The sequence below is a fragment of the Antedon mediterranea genome, chromosome 3 (assembly GCF_964355755.1).
Source record: "Antedon mediterranea chromosome 3, ecAntMedi1.1, whole genome shotgun sequence".
Lineage (NCBI taxonomy): Eukaryota > Metazoa > Echinodermata > Crinoidea > Comatulida > Antedonidae > Antedon > Antedon mediterranea.
Window position 1 is genome coordinate 22,905,639 of NC_092672.1, and position 26,696 is coordinate 22,932,334.

At 33.5% G+C, this 26,696-nt stretch overlaps 1 protein-coding gene across 1 annotated transcript; it reads right to left on the reverse strand.

Annotated features, from left to right (window-relative positions):
• Nucleotides 1-559: 559 nt before the first annotated feature.
• Nucleotides 560-26,696, reverse strand: LOC140044161 (unconventional myosin-XIX-like). Its single transcript, XM_072088639.1, has 24 exons — nt 26,643-26,696; nt 26,077-26,118; nt 25,274-25,345; nt 22,029-22,134; nt 21,415-21,479; nt 17,621-17,734; nt 16,464-16,522; nt 16,248-16,321; nt 15,380-15,449; nt 15,113-15,215; nt 14,312-14,509; nt 13,148-13,235; nt 11,468-11,654; nt 10,798-10,987; nt 10,330-10,440; nt 9,375-9,551; nt 8,342-8,453; nt 7,526-7,551; nt 6,300-6,353; nt 5,597-5,775; nt 3,144-3,333; nt 2,051-2,177; nt 1,809-1,951; nt 560-1,457 (listed from the first exon to the last, which is right to left on the reverse strand). Exons 1-24 carry the CDS (start codon nt 26,694-26,696, stop codon nt 900-902), a joined length of 3,099 nt encoding a protein of 1,032 aa, XP_071944740.1. The 3' UTR covers nt 560-899.

Genomic DNA, 26,696 nt, shown 5'->3' on the forward strand with positions numbered 1-26,696 from the left:
TCACATGCCAAAATCACACCTTTTACCATGGCAACCATTAATTTTTTTTCAAAAATATTTCAGTTTTGTTATATTTATCTAAAGTGTGAATAATTACCAAAGTATGAAGAAAATTCATTTTTTTGGCATTTGGCCACATTAGGTTGATATTTGTAGTCAACCGCTCTTAAGACTTAGAAGATGTGCTTACATCCTCAAAAATGCACTCTCGTAGACGTCATTTTAGATTTGACCAACAATTCTCCAATCAAATGACAAGAATTCGAGTAACTGACCTCAACTGACCGACACAAAAAATTTCTATTGTTTCGGGACTGAAAGAAACCGAATGCAACTTTAAATCATGTCACACGTCGTGCAGTAAGGGTGACCACGACCATATAAGCTACCTTACAGACGGTTACAACGCACATACAGTATTATGACTTATTTCCAATGGAATGGTGTCGGGAACACACACACAAAGTTTGAATCCCAAATGATCCTAAATGACATAAAAATCACAAACTTAAATCATATTTCTGAGAATTATTTTTATTTACTGAAATTATATTGTTAGTTTTACATGATTTGTTTATAATAAAATTTAAAATTTGGATTTTATATTCATTGACATGAAACTTACTCATGCGTGAAAACCAAATCAAAGCTGAAAGAGCTCCACAAAGACCCTGAATTCTTACAGTGTAATGGATGTTAAGTTTTTATTGTACAACAATTGTATTATTGTTTGTATTGTGAATACAAATTGCTACGACAGCACACGCATGTAAAAATGGAATTTAGTCAATATTCATTATTCTTTCAACATATACAGTAGACAATTTGCGGCATTTGACACAACCTTGATACTGGTGGTAGTTCCTGGATTAACATACTTAATCCTGACATGAACTGTATTATAGCCTAACTGGACCATGATACAGCAAACCAAGTAACACAATACCAAAAGCTATATCAATGGCAGGAGTTGTTGTAACTTGCACAAACTTGTTAATGATGGTAGTAGTTCCTTGATTTACAGGCTGACCTTCAACATGTCTACCATTCTGGTGCTCACTAACTATTGGTGTATGTGTAGCACATTGTTCATCTGAGCTCTTCTTTTGAGATATTTCATCCTCATCTTTCTTTTGTTCAATGTTTACTATGCCTATTGTATTTCCTTCACTTCTACCACTATTACAGTTCAGGTTAACATTTTCATGAAATTGTATTCTAGAATTGTGTTTTACATTTTCTGGTTCTTCAATTTCATTGATGCTCTTATCGGTAAACTTATCTCTCTTATCTTGATCTTCAACTTCTTTGCTAACATTGCTTGAACTAATCACTGACAGGTTACTGTCATGAGGTTCATTATCCAGTGATACTACTGACAGTATACCTTCTGTTAATATGCTATTGTTTTGTTGCGATTGTTCATCATTGCATTCTTGCACATCAGAATCAGCAAACTGGTAAAAATAAATGTTAAATTGTATTAAATTGTATCAAGAAAAAAAAAATTAGATTAAAAATCATAAACTGAATGTTTATGATTTGAATACGGAGAATATTTCATGAAAATTAACTGATTGACCATTTAATGAGGCGGAACCAAGCACAGGCAGTCTCTCAGTAAATGAAATATACTCTATTCAACATTATTAGTTTTATAGCACAGTACATATGATGATGTGTTAATTTAACATTAAAGTAAGTACCTGTAAATGAGGATGTGTTAGTGATGAAGGAACATACTTCACATTGTAAAGTTTGTTGGTGCAGCGAAGATTGAAAATTGCGAGTTTTAAGTAAAGGCCTACCTCGTCTGAATTCAATTCATTTAATTGTTCATCTAACTTGCGTTGGTGTAAACGAATTGAATATCCAATCATAGCATACTGTATGACACGTGCTGCCTCATGTCGTCTCTTTACATCTTCTCTCACCTTCCAGCCTCTAAAACCTACAACATATCAATTCTAATTAGTGACAATTAGTGGCTTGGTTTGGTAACAGCATGATGCCTGCAAGATATTTGTCAAAACACAATTACAATCAATACCTGCTTGAATGATGACAACAGCTGCCTCTTGTTTACTTTTGGTTGCCAGGATCTTCCTCCACCATATCTGGATTACACCAGCACTTAAATTGAATTCCTTCAATCTTGCAACTTCAAGTTTATCCAACTAAATGAAAAATAACGGAATATAATAAATATACAATGATGCAGATTCTTACTTATTTTTTTACACTGACAAGCTAAAAACAAAAAGCTAAAAGTATTATAATTTTGTGCTACAACTTTTTCATAATTACACACATTTAACTGGGTAATAATTTTTAATAAAATGGTATTTTTTAAATTGTGTCAAATTAATTGTTCTTTTCTTTTTTATATTTATATACTTTTTTTAAAAAGAAAAATGCCTCAATTTTACATAAATATTTAGTCAATTATGGTGAATTTCCTATCTTATGCTACAAAAATATTCCTTTAGCACTACTTTTAAAAATAAAGGTTTATTTTACGACACTCATTCAGCTCTACTACAAAGGTTTATATTATACAGATATTGCCTACTTAGAGGTGAAAACCCCGAGGGAATGATATTTTTCTAAGGAACTAAATATTACATCTGTTATATTAAAATATGTAGCAAAGTTTAAGTAGACTTGGCTGGGTCGGCTAGCCTAAGTAATAAGACTGCCTAGTTCACCTTACCTTGCCTAAGTAATAAGACTGCCTAGTTCACATTACCTTGCCTAAGTAATAAGACTGCCTAGTTCACCTTACCTTGCCTAAGTAATAAGACTGCCTAGTTCACCTTACCTTGCCTAAGTAATAAGACTGCCTAGTTCACCTTACCTTGCCTAAGTAATAAGACTGCCTAGTTCACCTTACCTTGCCTAAGTAACAAGACTGCCTAGTTCACCTTACCTTGCCTAAGTAATAAGACTGCCTAGTTCACCTTACCTTGCCTAAGTAATAAGACTGCCTAGTTCACCTTACCTTGGCGAAAAATGACCGTATAAAGTCAAATAATTGCTAATGATTCCTTTGCCATAAAATATTCACTTAAATTAATTAAAATGTAATTTATTCTACTGCAAATATAAAATAATTAAATTATTACTAAACTACTTTTAAGTACCTGTCCCTCTCTTAGGAATATCTTTGTTTTTCCAAACAAAAAGCTTTTCATTTTATTTTCTTTGTCTGCTTCAGCTAAAACCAGATTCGTAATAACAGCACATTTACTTTTAATATCCAAATCTTTGATATCTTCTGAGTTTGACCTTATTAATAATTCATACCTCTTAAGAAAATCACTGTAAAACATTCTATAAGAAAATTGTCATTATTGTTCAGAATCAAGTATAACAAACAACACACTGGCAAGTATGTTAGTAGGTGTTTAACATGTACAGTATACACAGGGATATATATAGTATATATTATAAACAACACACTGGCAAGTATGTTAGTAGGTGTTCAACATGTACAGTATACACAGGGATATATATAGTATATATTATAAACATCACACTGGCAAGTATGTTAGTAGGTGTTTAACATGTACAGTATGCACAGCGATATATATAGTATATATTATAAACAACACACTGGCAAGTATGTTAGTAGGTGTTCAACATGTACAGTATGTACAGGGATATATATAGTATATATTATAAACAACACACTGGCAAGTATGTTAGTAGGTGTTCAACATGTAAAGTATGTACAGGGATATATATAGTATATATTATAAACATCACACTGGCAAGTATGTTAGTAGGTGTTCAACATGTAAAGTATGTACAGGGATATATAGTATATATTATAAACAACACACTGGCAAGTATGTTAGTAGGTGTTCAACATGTACAGTATGTACAGGGATATATATAGTATATATTATAAACATCACACTGGCAAGTATGTTAGTAGGTGTTCAACATGTACAGTATGCACAGGGATATATATAGTATATATTATAAACAACACACTGGCAAGTATGTTAGTAGGTGTTCAACATGTACAGTATGTACAGGGATATATATAGTATATATTATAAACAACACACAGGCAAGTATGTTAGTAGGTGTTCAACATGTACAGTATGCACAGGGATATATATAGTATATATTATAAACAACACACTGGCAAGTATGTTAGTAGGTGTTCAACATGTACAGTATGCACAGGGATATATATAGTATATATTATAAACAACACACAGGCAAGTATGTTAGTAGGTGTTCAACATGTACAGTATGCACAGGGATATATATAGTATATATTATAAACAACACACTGGCAAGTATAGTAGGTGTTCAACATGTACAGTATGCACAGGGATATATATAGTATATATTATAAACAACACACTGGCAAGTATGTTAGTAGGTGTTCAACATGTACAGTATGCACAGGGATATATATAGTATATATTATAAACATCACACTGGCAAGTATGTTAGTAGGTGTTCAACATGTACAGTATGCACAGGGATATATATAGTATATATTATAAACAACACACAGGCAAGTATGTTAGTAGGTGTTCAACATGTACAGTATGCACAGGGATATATATAGTATATATTATAAACAACACACAGGCAAGTATGTTAGTAGGTGTTCAACATGTACAGTATGCACAGGGATATATATAGTATATATTATAAACAACACACTGGCAAGTATGTTAGTAGGTGTTCAACATGTACAGTATGCACAGGGATATATATAGTATATATTATAAACAACACACAGGCAAGTATGTTAGTAGGTGTTCAACATGTACAGTATGCACAGGGATATATATAGTATATATTATAAACAACACACAGGCAAGTATGTTAGTAGGGGTTCAACATGTACAGTATGTACAGGGATATATATAGTATATATTATAAACATCACAGGCACAGAATAAATTCTATATCGCCCGGTGATATACTGAAATTCAATTTATTAATTTGAAACGATGAAGATGAGGAAATCTGTGAGAATGAGAAAAAGTCGCCTCCATCAAGATTCAAACCCGGAACCTTCTGCTTGATGTCCTAACCATTAGACCACTGGGGCTTTCATGGTATTGTTCAAACTCGATTGGATCGTCGTGGTACGGCGGTATAGCACTAGTCCCTCAGTTGTACGCACACGCATCAGAGATCAAATTGATACGCCCTCATCTTTCAGTATATATATACATATATATATAAATCCAAAGGCAAATTACTGAACAAAATGACAATGCTGTGGGTATCAGTGGCTGGATCTCAATGGAGATACGAAAATAAAAAGCGAAAAGCTAAATCAAAACGATAAAGTAAACAGCCGCCAGAAAAGTTAGCAGAGCTTTCGGGCAACACTAGCCCTTCATCAGTGCAATACCTATATATATATATATATATATATTGTAAGTCCTAGAGCAAGCTGTTTAATTGGGATTTTAATAGTAAAAAATACAGTAAAATACAAATTACAACAAATAAGAAGGTTGTAACATGTTTAGTGCAACCTATAAAACAATACAACAAAACCATTTTAGTTTTTGCTTAATTATTCAATATCGAAAACAAACAGGTGTAAGCTGACCTGGTAGGGAAGCCTGTTGCACTGATCTCAATTGTTTCAAGAACACCGCAAGCACGTAGTTGATTTATAACATGAACGTTATCAAAGCTGTCTGGTTGACACTCAAGACTTGGTTTGATACAGCGGATGTAGTGAGGTGTTGTTTCATGTAAAGTAGCCATAAGACTGTCCAATGAATTCTAAGATATAAGATACAATTGTTAGATTGTTACCCCGAAGATTACATGTAAAAACTAAATGGTATCAACCAAAATAAGTATAAGTAAATACAAAATGGATTGAGGAAATATGTCTGATAATCAAAAAATAAAATATCTTGCATATATTTATTATTATAAGTTACATTTTCAACAGAAGTTTAAAAACAATTGGGAAGCAATAATTTGAGTGATCTTGCAGATGTTTATTTGATTTATTTCAGCGTCATAAAAAACAATTTACAGATAAAATACAATTAATATAATATACAGGAAACAAAATATGAAACATCAACAATATACAAAAACAGGGATGCCGAGGAAAACCCATAAAAGTCCTTGTTTCCCTGTTTCTCCTTTCAAGAAAAAGCAAAAACAACAACAAAGCAAAAAAACCTATCTAAATTCTAAAGCAAGAGCTCAGTCTTGAAGCTATTTTTCCATACTAAATTCATCAAGAGTCTAAATTAAGTTTTGAATGAGTTTCAACTTTCAGGATTCTGTACCTTAAATTTTGATACCACTGTAGTAGTCTTTTTTCCTTTTGTTTTACTTGGACTCTGAAAAAAATTCATAAAATTAACCTATTTTAGGTTAAACAGAACTATTAACATAACTGATGCAAAGGCATTATAAATATCACACATTTATTCTTTGTTTAAAAGTTTCATGATGTAACATCAGGGCCGTAGCCAGGATCTGTCAAGGGGGGTTCGGACACTAAATATTTGGGTCAACCCCCCCCCCCCCTCCCCTGGGGGTGGGGCCTGATGCGAAGCGAATTTTGTTAAATGACACCCCTAGACGGGCGGAAAAGACACTCTCGTGCAGCATGCTACCAATGAGAAAAAAGATCGTACTTTTTTCCTCCTTCTCAAACACGTCGATAATTTAAAGGACGATAACTATTTGTTGCCGTATGTTAGATGCGCGTGCTCTGTGCGGAACCGCCGATTGTTTGATCATTTACTCCGTATTTTGTTTTGCGTTCAAGTTCAATGCGAACGTACATCTAGGAGCAGCCCCGAAAAAAACACACTGGTTGAAGGCAAATGCTATTTGCTAGCTCTATCTATAATATTTATTTACAGCAATTTGTTGAGGAATATAAATATTTAAATAGGTGATATTGATACATTTTAGTACGTATCGGCTGGTGGTCTAGAAAAAAATACTCGGATGCCATAATGTGAACTACAGTACTTGATACCATAGATATTATAGTGTAAAATATTAATATTCACTATAATCCTCTATGATACATTATACTTCATAGTCACACATAAATACTGATGTACGTCGGAAGGCTACTTTATGCATGCTGCCTGACTGCCAGTGATCTAAACAATTATAGGTACGCAGTTGTCTGGCGGTGTCCTTTGTACGAATCGTTCGTGCCCCAGTTCGCTATGAGACGCGTCAATATCATGTTACATGCAGGGACCAAACATTTATTTTTCAGGTTAAAATCGGCAATTCATTTGCAGCTTTTAGAAATTTACAGACACGTATCGCTAGTTGACGCTCATACAGAGAAGAAGGTTCACGAACAAGTTTACGAATTTTTCAATTTACAAACAACTTTTTGTACTGTGGGGCACGTATTTGGAGGATTTTTGGAGATGAGGGTGAGGTATTGGGCATGTCGGGGATGGGGGTTCGCAGTCGGTTAAGGGGGTTCGCTGTAAAGGGGGGGGGGTTCGCCCGAACCATAAAAACCCCCCCTGGCTACGGGCCTGAACATTGATGAAGACAGAACTTTAAAAGCAATGGTGTAGTGTTAGTACAGTGTTACTACAGTGTTAGTATGGTGTTAGTATGGTGTTACTACAGTGTTAGTATGGTGTTACTACATTGTTAGTATGGTGTTACTACATTGTTAGTATGGTGTTACTACAGTGTTAGTATGGTGTTACTACAGTGTTAGTATGGTGTTACTACAGTGTTAGTATGGTGTTACTACAGTGTTAGTATGGTGTTACTACATTGTTAGTATGGTGTTACTACATTGTTAGTATGGTGTTACTACATTGTTAGTATGGTGTTACTACATTGTTAGTATGGTGTTACTACATTGTTAGTATGGTGTTACTACATTGTTAGTATGGTGTTACTACATTGTTAGTATGGTGTTACTACATTGTTAGTATGGTGTTACTACATTGTTAGTATGGTGTTACTACATTGTTAGTATGGTGTTACTACATTGTTAGTATGGTGTTACTACATTGTTAGTATGGTGTTACTACATTGTTAGTATGGTGTTACTACATTGTTAGTATGGTGTTACTACATTGTTAGTATGGTGTTACTACATTGTTAGTATGGTGTTACTACATTGTTAGTATGGTGTTACTACAGTGTTAGTATGGTGTTACTACAGTGTTAGTATGGTGTTACTACATTGTTAGTAAGGTGTTACTACATTGTTAGTATGGTGTTACTACATTGTTAGTATGGTGTTACTACAGTGTTAGTTTGATGTTACTATGGTGTTACTACATTGTTAGTATGGTGTTAGTATAGTGTTACTATGGTGTTTAAAAACAAATGATAAGATCAATCACCTGTAAACTGGTAACATTAGCATCAACTAATTGTTGCACAAACTTCTTGCTGCTAATTTTAAGCAAATCTACAAGTTCTGCTGGAATACCATCCTAAAAACATCAAATGATACACAATAGATTAATTAGTAAATGAACATTCACCTGTGTACACTGCACATCAAATCTAATGAGCAAATATAATGTAAATAGCAATAAGGTTTCCATTCAAAGTAAATATTATAGGGATACTCGGAAAAAAAGCCATGGTAATAGGGCAGGAGGGCAAGTTGGTAAATTGATTGTTCGTTAACTTGATGAAATTGTAATATTGGAGAGCATAGTGGTTAAATAGGTTGAAACACTCTTGTCGTTTTCTAAATTGAATTGTGTTAGTGAACCAATTCTTATTTTGATATAAAAACAGAGAAATGTAATACTGTAAGCTGAGCACGTACTCCAGACTGAAAAAAGATGGCAGCCGTAAATGTGTTCAAAAACATTATTTAACATAACAAATAATAATCTAATATAATACATTCACATATTCTTGTCAAAGAACAGTGAAGATTTATAAATCGCAATGGAATGAATAAATTCTAGGTAATCTAGCATTTTTGTATTTGAGGATCATATAGAATGCGTTCACGGTTATACGCTTAACACGCTGCATTGTGTATTGTTCTCACGCAGATAGGCTCAACACAGGCATATAGCAGTGCGTACTGCGTAGGGCATATCTGATTGGTCGATTGAAAGCCGCTATTTTGTTGGTTCCCTCTCCATAGAGAATCACCTTTTGAACTGCGATAACAGAGCATAATAATAGATAGAGCATTACCTATAGCTACAAACAGCCATTCATACATTTTACTGTGGTATTTATTTTCAGTTATAAGATTATGAGAAATGAGTTTAAACGAAGCAGATGCACTATTCCATAATTGTAATGCTTTGAGAAACTATTTATGAACTTCTAACCCCATTTTTTTGTGAATATACTGTAAAACTGGCATTCAGTTGTAAGTATATTACCTTATTCTTTTCAATTAGACCATCCACTTGGTACGTAACTTTCTCTGCATAGTGATGCACAACAAAAGCTGGTGATGTCACTGATATATGTGCACGAGATAAGCTTGCACTGCTGATGGTGTCAAGAAGAAACTCACAAAATGAACTTGGATCTGAATGTCTGTTTAACTTGCATTGCTATAAACAAGATAAACTTGCAATTAGAAAGTAAATGACATAATAACATGATTGTGATCTTAGATCTTAGATGGACAGTCTAAGCACAACAACTTGTAGTTTGCAACTGGTTGTGGTGTTACTGTACTTTTGCACCTAACTCACTGGGCATAAGGTCACTCACCATCACTGATGTGCAGCAGGTGAATATTGGGGTTAAGCTTGAGGTGCAAAAGTACATCAGCAGCAGGTTTTCTAGTGTAAACTAGGCTCAAAAGTCCATTATTTATCTTCTTACAAACTACAGTTTATTTATTGATTTGGGCAATCAAGACAAACTATGGTTTTCAAGACAAACTATGCCTGTCGGGTAAAAACCACTTTTTTTCAAAATGTAAAATTCAAAATAGGAAGGAGTTATTATTTTACGACATACTGTACTACGATTGAGAAAGGCGAATTCTTAATACAGCACTGGGACAACTCATCTTTTTGTTGTCATACATGCAGCATGGTTTCATGGTACAGCAGTTTATCTTTCAATAATAAGTACAAACTACAGAATACAGGTTGTCTTTTTCAACCATTATTTTTCGTCTTGCGAAAAACTATGACTTAGAAACTTATTGTTTGTATTTTAATCGAAAGACAAACTACAACACCCCAATATTCAACATCAAAACATGTTTTATTGTGAGGGGAATAGCAACACTTACTTGATTCATGAGAACAAATATACTGATGTTGCCTTCAATAACATCAAGACATGTTTTATTGTGAGTGGAATAGGAACACTTACTTGATTCATGAGAGCAAATATACTGATGTTGCCTTCAATAACATCAAGACATGTTTTATTGTCAGTAAAGTCTTCAAATTGCCATGGAATTCCCTCAGATTGACAGTCATCCTAAAATAATATAAAGATGACTATTTAATCAGCAGTATGATTATGTTTATAAAGGTTCATCATTATCACTATTAGATAAAAAAAGTGAAAGATAATTCTCATAAACTTTAATTATTATTGTTATCTTAATTATCATTTTATATTGTATTATAATTATACTAGTATTTTGATATTATTAAGTTTTTACCAGATTTGTTTGATATCAACTAAAAGAAGTGCCATATTATTTTTCTCCATTTTTTTTAATGAATAAAAGAACTGTTGTTATTATCACTCTTATATGGTGCTAATGAAACACTGTTGCACCAACTGTATATTGGCATACTCTATATATAGAAAATAAGTTTGTTGGAATACCTGTTCTACTTTGAGGAAGTTGTGCACAAAATGTTGCTGAAGTTTCTCATTTGCATAATTTATGCATAATTGCTCCAAACTGTTAAATGAAAAACTTTCAAATCCGTAGACATCCAGTAGACCAATGTAAGACTGGCAACTCCTGGCCATGGTACAGCCATTGATGAATCCAACGAGCCAATCAAAAACTCTGAAACATTAAAACATAATTTAGTCAGTCTTCAAAGCTAGTTTTTTTTGGTAAAACCAAAGTGGGGTTGAAAAAGTTTGCATGTAAACATTTTCTCCTGTTACATACTAACTACATGACAAAGAAAGAAATTAGGCAGAAAGAAGTCAGGCCATGACAGCAAGAGAGATTAGGCAGAATAAAAATGAAATTAAATTGACTATGTTTCAGAGTTTGCATGTAAAGTATGGTTATTTTATTTTTGTGAATGTTTAAAGGTGTATGTACGATTTGTTGTGGGTAATCCACCTCAGTGCAGACCAGCATGCATATGGGGAAGCAAATAAAAGTTATTGGATATGTACAACATCTTCTGTGGGTTTGTTTTGAATGTATAACAGGTCAGTAAAAAGGCAAATACTGCACAACAAGATCATTTTCAAAAGAGTAAGTAGGTTTCTTTAACTACAAACAAATATAGCTTTAATGTTTGTAAAATACCTGGCATAGAGTAACTTTGCAAGACAATCTCTCCTTGTATGACATTCATCTTTTAAGCAAGGTTTCATAAAGACAATCTTTCTACGCTTGTGAGATGCAGTGATTTGTCGGAATGCAAGACATCTAGTTAAGGCATCAACATCAAGACCAAGTAACTGTGCAGCAGCATTAACAGATGTGTCAACTCCTGATGAAGCAACATCAATAGTACAACAATATGATATATTGAATAATTAGTAAATTAGAAAATCTCTCTTAGGCTGAAATATTTTATCAACATTTTTTGAAGATGGAGAAGAATATTAATAAGATTATTTAAGATTTTAAAATTATGTAATTATTAACGATATTATTTAAGATATTTTGTGACCAACCTACCATAACATTAAGGTATTCCTTATGTCCGTTTTTAGTTATGTCTCATATATTATATTATGGTAGAAATAAAAACAAATTAAAAAATACTAAAAAGATATATATACTGTTGATAGAATATTTTGAATCATAAGTAAACGTCAATTTATTATAAACATAATCTATTAAAACTTAAAGGTTGCAACTACTTTAAGCTAAACTATAAATACTGTATGCAATCTTAAAGGTCGCAACTACTTTAAGCTAAACTATAAATACTGTATGCAATCTTAAAGGTTGCAACTACTTTAAGCTAAACTATAAATACTGTATGCAATCTTAATGGTCGCAACTACTTTAAGCTAAACTATAAATACTGTATGCAATCTTAAAGGTTGCAACTACTTTAAGCTGAACTATAAATACTGTATGCAATCTTAAAGGTCGCAACTACTTTAAGCTGAACTATAAATACTGTATGCAATCTTAAACGTCACAACTACTTTAAGCTAAACTATAAATACTGTATGCAATCTTAAAGGTTGCAACTACTTTAAGCTGAACTATAAATACTGTATGCAATCTTAAAGGTTGCAACTACTTTAAGCTGAACTATAAATACTGTATGCAATCTTAAACGTCGCAACTACTTTAAGCTAAACTATAAATACTGTATGCAATCTTAAAGGTTGCAACTACTTTAAGCTGAACTATAAATACTGTATGCAATCTTAAACGTCGCAACTACTTTAAGCTAAACTATAAATACTGTATGCAATCTTAAAGGTTGCAACTACTTTAAGCTGAACTATAAATACTGTATGCAATCTTAAAGGTTGCAACTACTTTAAGCTGAACTATAAATACTTTATGCAATCTTAAACGTCGCAACTACTTTAAGCTAAACTATAAATACTGTATGCAAACTTAAAGATCGCAACTACTTTAAGCTAAACTATAAATACTGTATGCAATCTTAAAGGTTGCAACTACTTTAAGCTAAACTATAAATACTGTATGCAATCTTAAAGGTCGCAACTACTTTAAGCTAAACTATAAATACTGTATGCAATCTTAAAGGTCGCAACTACTTTAAGCTAAACTATAAAAACTGTATGCAATCTTAAAGGTTGCAACTACTTTAAGCTAAACTATAAATACTGTATGCAATCTTAAAGGTCGCAACTACTTTAAGCTAAACTATAAATACTGTATGCAATCTTAAAGGTTGCAACTACTTTAAGCTAAACTATAAATACTGTATGCAATCTTTTTATTGGTATAATACAGAAAATAATTAAACAGCATAACCTTTATATCATTTACCTTGTTTTTCAGAATCAATTTCACATGGTCCAGTGACATCATCACTAATAAACTCTATATTTCCAAGATGAAGTATACCACTTAGAACCTACAAATAAACACATTTTCAAATTCAATTCAAAAATTCAAAAAATAGAATTATAACATTACTATTAGATTTATGTATAAAAAACATCAAAGTCTATTATCACTTATTTATATACTACCATTTGATTTTCATTACCATAAATTTGTAAAAGTTGTTTTGAATCAATATACTATCATAATTGTAAAAACTAGGTAAAAGTTCACTGATGTTTACTGTCCACATGTGCTGGATTAGTTCAACCAAGGCATCTAAACACGGTTCAGTTAGTTCACTGATGTTTACTGTCCACATGTGCTGGATTAGTTCAACCAAGGCATCTAAACACGGTTCAGTTAGTTCAATAATGTTTACTGTCCTCATGTGCTGGATTAGTTCAACCAAGGCATCTAAACACATTGCTTTGGTTCAGTTAGTTCACTGATGTTTACTGTCCACATGTGCTGGATTAGTTCAACCAAGGCATCTAAACACATTGCTTTGGTTCAGTTAGTTCACTGATGTTTACTGTCCACATGTGCTGGATTAGTTCAACCAAGGCATCTAAACACATTGCTTTGGTTCAGTTAGTTCACTGATGTTTACTGTCCACATGTGCTGGATTAGTTCAACCAAGGCATCTAAACACATTGCTTTGGTTCAGTTACTAATAATATCACCACTAAGTTTAACCATGTTTTACCAGTTAATTCACTCTTCCCTTGTAAAACAATGTTTGTTAAGTAACCAGTTCTAATTAAGTAAAAGTTTCTTACTTTAAATAATTCTTGTTGCTGTGACCTGCTAAGTCCAACATTAGACATTGCTTACTAACTAATTAAGTAAAAGTTTCTTACTTTAAATAATTCTTGTTGCTGTGACCTGCTAAGTCCAACATTAGACATCGCTTACTAACTAATGAAGTAAAAGTTTCTTACTTTAAATAATTCTTGTTGCTTTGACCTGCTAAGTCCAACATTAGACATCGCTTACTAACTAATGAAGTAAAAGTTTCTTACTTTGAATAATTCTTGTTGCTGTGACCTGCTAAGTCCAACATTAGAAATTTCTTACTAACTAATTAAGTAAAAGTTTCTTACTTTAAATAATTCTTGTTGCTGTGACCTGCTAAGTCCAACATTACACATTGCTTGCTTTGTAACTATAAAATCTTGTTTATCCTTTTGATTACCTGCATCTTCTGAACGGTTTAGTTTCACATAGTTTAAGTTGTCTGAACTCAATACATTTGGTAGTAACCAGTTCCTCATTTCCCTTTCATTTGCGCCAAACAGCATCTATGATAATTTGAAAGAAGAAATGTTAATGATATTATTAAAAAGACTAATAATGAGAATAATATAAACTAATAATATATTTCATGCTTTGATAACATTAGTAGAGTGAGTGCTTTCTTGCGCTATATTACAAAATGACAATTTTGTTTCAAGATGTTTAATATCAGTACCAGAAAGATCCTTTTCACATCTGCCTACATTGATCTCCAGACTTATTACATGTTTTCATATTTACTAACGAACCTTGTGAAATCACGGGAAAAGTATTGTCATTGTATAGTTGACGGTGCTATCATTAGTACAATCTCAAGTTTGTGAGAAAAAAAAAGTCACGCTTCGATACTTTCAAACAGGTGTACGGTCAGTTAAATACCAGGACAAAGCACAAATGCGCAGAACAAACAAAAAAACAGGCCCCTGTGAATATCAGTAGAATTTTAACAACCTGATTAAAACCAAAGGGTATATGTTTGCTATTAGCCTACTCACTTTAGAAACATGGCAACAGAAATATGCAAATGTATCACAGTTTCCAGCAGTTAAGTTAAACAGTTGGTTATCCGGTTTAAAGGTACACAGAAATGAAACATAACTAATACTAACTTGGTAAAAGATGTGAAAATTCCTGGCACCATCACATTGATAAACAACTCTAGTTTTCTCAAGAAGATATGTCTGAATAGAAGCACCAACAACATGATTTCCACTGAAAACAAAATTGGAAAGTTAAAATAAGAATTCCTCTTGTGTGTAATTTCATTCTTCCCTGCTATGACACACAAAATGGCATATGTAGAAACTCAAAATGCATGGCCTGTATACAGTATGTTGGTTGAACATTGACAAATAAAAATAATGTATGAAACTTACCGACTGAATTGTAGCTGAATGTACTTTCCAAAGCGGCTACTATTGTGATTCCTGGTTGTGCTAGCATTGCCTAAGAACATGAAATAATAGTTGTCTAACAGAGATGGAGTTGTAGGGAGGTGTAGGGTACTGGGTGGCAAAAGATTAATATTACTGTGTATATATGAATACTGGTGCAGGCCATCAATTTCAATTAATTCTACTAGTCTTAATGATACCAAATCTGCCAAACAATTTGAGCATAAAATCTCACCAAATTCATATTTAGAACATACTGTAAGTTGGCCACTGCTCATCAACAGTTTTAGCCTATATATTATAATAGGAGTTTAAAGGATTTTGGCACCATGACTGAAGGTTAAAGATTATGCTAGAATTACAAAATGTAAAATCAGTACACAAACTGCTTTAAATTAGCATTTAAAATTTCATTTTACATAAAGCGTTAATCAATTTTAGGTTAGGTGTAGCTTTATTTATTTATTTTTAAATCAGTATGATATTTATTGACTTTTATATTTCAGTTTTCTTAGGGAAGAGTTAAATTACAATTTAATTTAACTCTTCCCTCGTTTTCTTGTAATTTTAATGGTACCCTATCATTATGCTCATTTTTATTTGGTTCTCATCTCTTTATCGACTGTTCTTATTCTATTTTCTTCTTTATCTGTTGATGATAATGATGATGAATATAGAAAATTTGATATATTGATATGATTTAAAAATGCTGATTTTGTATATTTAACAAAAATAAAGGTCCAACTTCTAGCGATCTTTATTAGGACCATAACAGTACATAGATGTTTTTACATTTGAGAATGACATGTGTATCTTACTGTACTTTATTAAAGATAAACATAATAATTACCAAATGCTTCAAGAATAGGATTTGAGTCTAATATTCTACGTTCAATGCAATCTGCTGGTGATGGTGTAAAACCACTATGAACAAAAAAGACAACAAGTTATCACAAATAAGTAACAAAACAGAGACAAATCTATAATTATGATGAAATAAAAACTGTAATTTTACATACATGAGAGTGTTTAATGATATTAAATTAAATGTGTTTATTTTTATTACCCAGGGTTACATACTGCCACCATTGTCAGATATTTCAGTAAACATCTTGCATTCCATGTCTGTAATAAAACAATAATAAATAACAGAGAATAACAAACGTTTTTGTATGCTCACAAAAAATATTGACTAAACTGCATTTGTGAAAATGGATTCCCTCTTTGCACGTCTGGCAAGCATTTATGTGACATTCAATAAATGCTGATTTTGTAACAGTGTCCTTTGAAACAGTAAAAACAAATTATAGCACTCTCTATATACTTGTCCATGCTTTTAGCCTCTCTATTTTTATTTAAGTTTGGGCCTCTCCATTATTTCAAAATAAACAAGAAATGGTTTTAAAGGTAAACAAGGCCAACAGCCATTAAGTCGCGTGCTACAATGCATAGTGATACCGGACCGACAGACAAACAGACTGACAGACAGACAGACCGACAGTTTAAAAACATTTATATTTTTTTAATTTACACGTGCGTAGCCTGTCACATTTGACGTGCTCGTATAACGTAATTTCGAGTTGAAAATTAAGTCAAGAAAACAGAAATCGGGCAAAAAGTGTGCGCAATAACATTTAACGCGCAGTGCGCGCGCAAAAATCTGCGCACTCATGGCAATTTTGTAAACGCTTAAAATTGCCTGAAACGTACTCTTATTTCATCGAAAATAAATTTTGAAAATTTTAAGCGCGCGTACGCATGCGTTACATGCGCTACGCACGTAATTGTAATGCCATATGATGATTTATGCCCTGAAATTTATGAGTACCAAATTTTATTTAATTGTGATTCATGGTTGTTAAGATATGATTACAAACGTGATTTCGTTAAATCGTGCGTAGACCGCGTAATTTTTTATTGCGCACCGTGAAAACATAACCACATCGATTCCTGGCCATAAGGAATATTCTGTGAAAAATTGACTTAGCTAGATTAAACTGATATCAAGATAAGGTCATAAAGCGACAAAACGCATAGTGATACCGGACCGACAGACAGACCGACAGACAGACCGACAGACAGACCGACAGACAGACCGACAGACAGACAGACAGACAGACCGACCGACCGACTTAGTGAACTATAGAGTCGCTTCCACGCGACTAAAAATTGACTCTGATTACATTGGTGAAAACAAACGTAAAACTGAAATTGTTGAATTACCTTTCCAGAACCACTTTCACCGCTGACAATTATTGACTGATTAATCTTGTCTAGTCTTCTAGTAAGATTACACAAAGCTGTTTCTGCAATTACAAATACATGTGGTGGGTGTGCCTGAAAAAAAAAAAAATAAAGATATATATTCCCCAAAAAACATGAAAATGAGGATTAATAAAATCAAGCCATTTTGCAGTTTTAAAAAAGTTATTCATTTTAAAGAAATAAAAACAAACAAATATAGTGTTTTTACTTTAAAAAAAGACAAAATTAATGGTTAAACTTAACCAAATGCTAAAAAATTACAATTTTTCAGGTAAATAATGTTTTTTGTCCAATTTTTGGTCAAAGTGAATAACTACAGTATTATGTGACATAAAATAGCATATTCAGCAAAACAATTATCTTTTCAGAGGAGCTCTGCATATATACTCTAGTAGCTAGATCAACTTTCGTATGCACTTTGAGGTCCAGAGAATTTGACTTCAGAAATTGGTTTAGGGTGGTCAAACAATCATTTTTGGCTTGGTTACACATTATGAAAATGTGGCGAAAGGTCAAAAGGTCAGGGTCAAAGGTTATAAAATCAAACACCATTATGTTCTTAAATCTCGACAACCACTGGTCACAGCGAGGTAATTTTGGTCTTAAATTAATCAGAAGGTATACATTTATATTCAGTCTAATGAAACATTTTAGTCGAAAATGACCGGAAATGCCATTTCTGACCTTTGACCCATAAACCAGGGCATGTCTGTATCTCCGTAACTATTGGCCGTAGTGACTTGAATTTGGGCTCAAATTGTTCGAAATATACATTTAGTTATTTGTTACACATTTTGAAAAATGTTACAAAAGGTCAAAGGGTCAAGGTCAAGGGTTATTTGAACAAATAAAAAAAGGTACTTGTATCTCGGCAACCACTGGTCGCAGCAAGACAATTTTGGTCTCAAAATGTTCAGAAGGCATGCATTTATATTCCATCTAATGGGGCATTTTAGTCAAAAATGATCAGAAATGCCATTTCTGACCTTTGACCCACATACCAGGGCATCTTCATATCTCTGTAAGTACAGGTCGTAGAAACTTAAATTTGGTATCAAATTGTTCGAAATATACATATTTACATTCATTGTAATAGAAAATGTGGTTAAAAGATGAACAGAAATACTATTACTAATGTTTCAAACAAAAAACATATCTACACAACTTATCCTTAGACAATAATGTTATGCAATAACTGATACTTTAAATTGTTTTAATTTCAAGTTATTGCTGTCCCCGAGGACATTTTGATAGAAACGTTAAGCTCAACAGTTCTTTTCAGAATGCTAGAAGTAACTTGCCATATGTATCCGATTAAACGCTCCAGGCATTTATTGTTCAAAAGGGTTTTTAGGGGGAAAGGAGGCATCTTTATTTGGGGTATAATATGGTAACATGTATAATCAAATAAATACCACCTAGATGTAAAAAAATACTGCACAATTAATATCAAAAAGTGATAAAATTATGTCAAAATGCTTGGTAAATTGTAGATTATTGTAGTTAATGAAATGTGTTGACGTGATACAATTATTCTGTAAATGCATGTGGCATGTTTATTCCACATGGTGTTCTATTGGAGGGAATGGTGGCGTTTATTTGAAGGAATACTCTAATTTTAATAATTGTATTTCGTTTCTCAACTGATAAAAGGTACTTTACATGATTCGTTTTCCTCTTTATGCTTTTTAACGAAATGTTTCTGTCTTTTAAAATAAAGGTGATAGATTCCATTAAATGGATCTTCTCCTCCAGGTGCCAGTATAATGATATAAAACAATGACACATCATTATCCTGACACGATTGCACTCATAATGGATCTTCATTCTATCATCTATTTGTTTGTAACTACAATTTGACAACAATCTTTTGCATAGTTTTAAATGCCAATACATAGTTTCATTACTATTGTACAATATGTCCAGCTTTCCTGAAAACACCCTTGTGTACTGTAGTACAGTGTTGTAGTATGATTTTATCATGATAAACTTCTGATGCTTTTATTGTCAATGCATTCAGTACCTATAAACATGTCAAAGTTTCTAGTGGTATTGATAATAAATCTCCAGAAATATATATTGTTTTATTATCTACACTGGGAACAGACATGTATGTATAAGTGTTGTCGTTGACATTCAAAACTATTATGCAACAGTGTTACGTAATAATGACAATGACTTGGTTTATTATTGTGGTCTCCGATACCTTTTATTACATGATTGTACTTCCTCCAGGATAGAATGAGGTTTAATCCCGTTATTATTCTTATTATATATATATATTTTTTTTATATATATATCTGGGGTGTATTTATTTGATTATACATGTTACCATTATTACACCCAACAAAATAAACACCTTCCCTGAATAAATAAATGCTAGAGGATTTTATTCGGGTAACTACAGTAAATAACTTCTAGCATTCTCAAAATGTTTGAACGTTAGGGGGTCAACAATACTTTCTAGCATTATTATAAGCAAAAGTACAATTATTACAAACAGTAAAGGATTTGTTTTAATTCCTACAGTATAATGAAATCATTAAGCATCAATTATTGCATAACATTACTGTCTAATGATAAGTTAGGTAGATATGTTTTTCATTTAAAAGATTAGTAATTAATAGTATTTCTGATCATCTTTTATCCAAATTTTCTGTTAGAATGAATTAAATATGTGTATTTCTAACAATTTGATACTAAATTTAAGTTTCTACGACCTGTACTTACAGAGATAAGAAGATGCCCTGGTATGTATGTCAAAGGTCAGAAATGTCATTTCCGGTCATTTTTTACTGAATATGAATGTATACCTTCTGAACATTTTGAGACCAAAATTTACTCGCTGTGACCAGTGGTTGCCGAGATACAAATACCTATTTGTGTTTATTCATATAACCCCTGGCCTTGACCTTTTGTAACATTGTTCAAAATGTGTAACAAATAACTAAATGTATATTTCGAACAATTTGAGCCCAAATTCAAGTCACTACGGCCAATAGTTACGGAGATACAGACATGCCCTGGTTTATGGGTCAAAGGTCAGAAATGGCATTTCCGGTCATTTTCGACTAAAATGTTTCATTAGACTGAATATAAATGTATACCTTCTGATTAATTTAAGACCAAAATTACCTCGCTGTGACCAGTGGTTGTCGAGATTTAAGGACATAATGGTGTTTGATTTTATAACCTATGACCCTGACCTTTTGACCTTTCGCCACATTTTCAAAATGTGTAACCAACCCAAAAATGATTGTTTGACCACCCTAAACCAATTTCTGAAGTCAAATTCTCTGGACCTCAAAGTGCATACGAAAGTTGATCTAGCTACTAGAGTAATATCTCTAAGTTCTCAACAGAGGAAATAATAATATTTTTGCCCAATATTGAAGATAAAGTGAAGTCAAGATTTTAATAGTGATGTCATCAACATATCAATTTTCCTAAAAATCAATAGTATACTAGCAAATCATTGTTTACCTTTTGATCACTATGGTAACGATGAATCATATGAACATCAAAATGTCCAGTTTCTTTGAAAGGATTCAAAGTAACAAGTGTGTTGCCAGTCTGAGTGTGGTATCTACCAGCTAAGTACCGTTCACGTAAACAGTTCAGCACTATGAACAGAAAATATTAGGTTAAGTAACAAGTGTGTTGCCAGTCTGAGTGTGGTATCTACCAGCTAAGTACCGCTCACGTAAACAGTTCAGCACTATGAACAGAAAACATTAGGTCTTAAAAGTAACAAGTGTGTTGCCAGTCTGAGTGTGGTATCTACCAGCTAAGTAGCACTCACGTAAACAGTTCAGCACTATGAACAGAAAACATTAGGTTAAGTAACAAGTGTGTTGCCAGTGTGAGTGTGGTATCTACCAGCTAAGTACCGCTCACGTAAACAGTTCAGCACTATGAACAGAAAACATTAGGTTAAGTAACAAGTGTGTTGCCAGTTTGAGTGTGGTATCTACCAGCTAAGTACCGCTCATGTAAACAGCTCAGCACTATGAACAGAAAACATTAGGTTAAGTAACCAACGTGTGTTGCCAGTATTTTGTCTAATTTTCTTCAAATTGTCCGCTGTTCTACTCTAAAAATGTATTAGTTTATACTGTAATTATAAAATTTTATTTTAAAATGGTCTTTAATTGCAGGGAAATTTGAAGGAAATTGTTCAGTTGGATTCATCCAAATTGTGGTCTCTGATCTCTAATTAGAGGGAGGCAGCAGCTAATGGTAAAAAATAGGTGATCATCTGGCTTTAAATTAGATTGAGCTTTTAATTAAAGGGGTCTTTAATAGAAGGAAGACCTGTATAGTACTAACAACCATTGAAACATGTGTCTACTATTAATTCACTTACCAGCAGGTTCTGAGAGAGGATTAAGCAAAACAAGATCATCTGTATTGATCCAATCTGTTTGAGTACACAGCACTGGATAGCCAGCATGACCACGTATCACAACCTCCTAGACAATGAAGTTACAAGCAATATTTAAAATACATTATATAGAATACTTAGTAGCAAGGTTGGGTTGTTGACATAGATGGTATGCTTCCCTCCCCTCCTTACCTCACAATTATATTTTGTGTCTATAATCTTGCCATCACTAAAACATGAATCAACACACGCTGGAACCCAAACCTCTTACCTGGCCATTAGATTTAGTCACTATAATCTTGCCATCACTAAAACATGAATCAACACATGCTGGAACCCAAACCTCTTACCTGGCCATTAGATTTAGTGACTATAATCTTGCCATCACTAAAACATGAATTAACACATGCTGGAACCCAAACCTCTTACCTGGCCATTCGATTTAGTGACTATAATCTTGCCATCACTAAAACATGAATTAACACACGCTGGAACCCAAACCTCTTACCTGGCCATTAGATTTAGTGACTATAATCTTGCCATCACTAAACATGAATTAACACACGCTGGAACCCAAACCTCTTACCTGGCCATTAGATTTAGTCACTATAATCTTGCCATCACTAAAACATGAATCAACACATGCTGGAACCCAAACCTCTTACCTGGCCATTAGATTTAGTGACTATAATCTTGCCATCACTAAAACATGAATTAACACATGCTGGAACCCAAACCTCTTACCTGGCCATTCGATTTGTGACTATAATCTTGCCATCACTAAAACATGAATTAACACACGCTGGAACCCAAACCTCTTACCTGGTCATTAGATTTAGTGACTATAATCTTGCCATCACTAAACATGAATTAACACACGCTGGAACCCAAACCTCTTACCTGGCCATTAGATTTAGTCACTATAATCTTGCCATCACTAAAACATGAATCAACACACACTGGAACCCAAACCTCTTACCTGGCCATTATATTTAGTGACTGTAATCTTGCCATCACTAAAACATGAATTAACACATGCTGGAACCCAAACCTCTTACCTGGTCATTAGATTTAGTGATTATAATCTTGCCATCACTAAAACATGAATCAACACACACTGGAACCCAAACCTCTTACCTGGCCATTAGATTTAGTGACTGTAATCTTGCCATCACTAAAACATGAATTAACACATGCTAGAACCCAAACCTCTTACCTGGCCATTAGATTTAGTGACTATAATCTTGCCATCACTAAAACATGAATTAACACACGCTGGAACCCAAACCTCTTACCTGGCCATTAGATTTAGTGACTGTAATCTTGCCATTACTAAAACATGAATTAACACACACTGGAACCCAAACCTCTTACCTGGCCATTAGATTTAGTGACTGTAATCTTGCCATCACTAAAACATGAATTGACACATGCTCGAACCCAAACTTCTTTTTCATCATGTATCCACACCATTAACCCCTGAAAGTACAGTAAACAGTTCATTATTCAATTCAATCAACTTTTATTATCCACAATCTGATTCTTTTGGTTGTGGCAGACTCACAAATGTAAACAAACATTTAAAACAAATGTTTAAAATACACATGTATACAAATTATTGCTAAAGAGTAATTTTTGTAAAGTCTAACAGCTTTCATAATAAATTATTCATTTGGAGCTTTGAGGACTAATTAATATGTATTGAAAAGAGGATGTGTTTAATTTTGAAGGATCTAATAGTAATTATTCTGTATATAATTAAAACCATTCATGAATACGTACATGTGTGACGTTTCAACTTGTTTTTAACAAGTCAGGCAATGACTATTTGTAATTTGTAATAGTCTGTGATTTTCCGAAGTTCTTTGCCTTTTTAGGGGGCGCTAATCTACAACTAGCAAAGCTACAGTACTCCTAGCAACTACTAACATCTAGTCAGTTGCCAGATGAAGACTTATTAAAAACAAGTTGAAACGTTGCACATGTACGCATTATTTTTAAACAATCTACTGATTTAAAGAAGGGCTTACACAGATGGAATTAGTAAATTAACCAGCCAATGTGTGGGGCAACCATTTCATTCCATGTCTTTAATACCCTAATGAATAACTGTGCCAAGTATCAGAATGTTCACTTCAGGTCTACTAAAGTAGGACTACTATGCATGACAAGTGTCAGAATGTTCACTTCAGGTCTACTAAAGTAGGCCTACTATGCATGACAAGTGTCAGAATGTTCACTTCAGGTCTACTAAAGTAGGCCTACTATGCATGACAAGTGTCAGAATGTTCACTTCAGGTCTACTAAAGTAGGCCTACTATGCATGACAAGTATCAGAATGTTCACTTCAGGTCTACTAAAGTAGGCCTACTATGCATGACAAGTGTCAGAATGTTCACTTCAGGTCTACTAAAGTAGGCCTACTATGCATGACAAGTGTCAGAATGTTCACTTCAGGTCTACTAAAGTAGGCCTACTATGCATGACAAGTGTCAGAATGTTCACTTCAGGTCTACTAAAGTAGGCCTACTATGCATGACAAGTGTCAGAATGTTCACTTCAGGTCTACTAAAGTAGGCCTACTATGCATGACAAGTATCAGAATGTTCACTTCAGGTCTACTAAAGTAGGCCTACTATGCATGACAAGTGTCAGAATGTTCACTTCAGGTCTACTAAAGTAGGCCTACTATGCATGACAAGTGTCAGAATGTTCACTTCAGGTCTAAGTAGGCCTACTATGCATGACAAGTGTCAGAATGTTCACTTCAGGTCTACTAAAGTAGGCCTACTATGCATGACAAGTGTCAGAATGTTCACTTCAGGTCTACTAAAAGTAGGCCTACTATGCATGACAAGTGTCAGAATGTTCACTTCAGGTCTACTAAAGTAGGCCTACTATGCATGACAAGTGTCAGAATGTTCACTTCAGGTCTACTAAAGTAGGCCTACTATGCATGACAAGTGTCAGAATGTTCACTTCAGGTCTACTAAAGTAGGCCTACTATGCATGACAAGTGTCAGAATGTTCACTTCAGGTCTACTAAAGTAGGCCTACTATGCATGACAAGTGTCAGAATGTTCACTTCAGGTCTACTAAAGTAGGCCTACTATGCATGACAAGTGTCAGAATGTTCACTTCAGGTCTACTAAAGTAGGCCTACTATGCATGACAAGTGTCAGAATGTTATGCATGACACAGAGAATATCAACAGCATTTTCCTTTACCTTTTTAAAACGACATGCTGGTTTCTTTTTAACTTGAGGAGGAATGCATCTAGGCCTAGATTTAGTAATAATCTGAAAAAAAATAGCAAAATGATAAATTTGTACAAACAAATTTTTATAAACATATAACCACCTGTGACCTAGCCTACGTAGCTAGGACCCGGAGAATTGAAATGGTTATTTGGCCCTATACTACTATTATAGCGTAGACAGGCCTGCCTACAGTACTAAGTACTAGGCCCAGGCTAGGCTTGTAGAAAAGTGTAGTCGGTCTGATTTGATTTGAATTTATTAGGAAAATCATCATAAAAAATACATACAAAAGAAAGTGACAACATAAATTACTGACATTACAAATAATACAATTATAAAAGATTTTGCAGGATAGCTCAAAAAGCTTAGGCCTAAAGCGTTGTGAAGTTGGTTACTTATTCCTTATTCCACATTCCGGGTATTTTTTCCCTCACTGTTAGTTATAGTAACCTGAAGTATTAATTAACATTATTATAACAATTAAATATGTTATAATAATTTAAAATGTTTGCTTTCATGCTACACTTAAATGGATAACACTCATTCTTCTATCCATATTATATCTTGTCAATACGCTATGGTACTGTAGATTCATTCCTCAATCAACACATCAGTTTATAATAGGCCTACCCTAAAACATGTACTCTAGTATATTCACTTGTATTGTAGGCATAGAAAGAACGTCTTTATGGTAATAAATACTCTATTACTAATTATAAACTATTTTAACTATTAATTTCTGATATTTTTTCCAGAAATAACGTTTTTACAATGATTTTCAAGAGCACATATTCACAACTTTTTGCAACCACCTGTAAAATAAATTAAAAACAAACATTTATATACATTATTTGCTTTGGCCTAAATAAACATTCATCCCTTATACCAAACAAATATTGACCAGAACCAATTACAACCACAAAAGCGTATCAGCAACGCTCCATACCGAATACCCAATTTTATCGGAACCAAAATGCAACGCATGAGACGATCGGGGTCGGGCCAAACGCTGAAGACGATCGGGACCACGTTTTCTGGGCCCAACCAAGACGATCGGGCAGCAAATAAAAAAATTTTACTGTGATAACCGGCCTAGGTAGGCCTAGACTTAGGTTAGGCCTAATAATACCCTACCCAAGCCTACCTACCTAGTAGTAGGTACTCTCTGGGCTAGTTAGGCTAGGCCTAGCTAGTCTAGCTAGCTAGTAGGGGCAAGAAGGCTAGGCTAGCCTACCTAGATTTATTGCACCTGACCTGCATAATCCTACATTGCCTGTCTGTACTAGCTTAGCCTAGCTAGGCGCCGCCTAGTAATTGCATTAATTTAGTAACTTACTTTTTTGCCTACTGGAATGTAATTATTGCTTTTTTCCATCAAAATAGTTGTCAT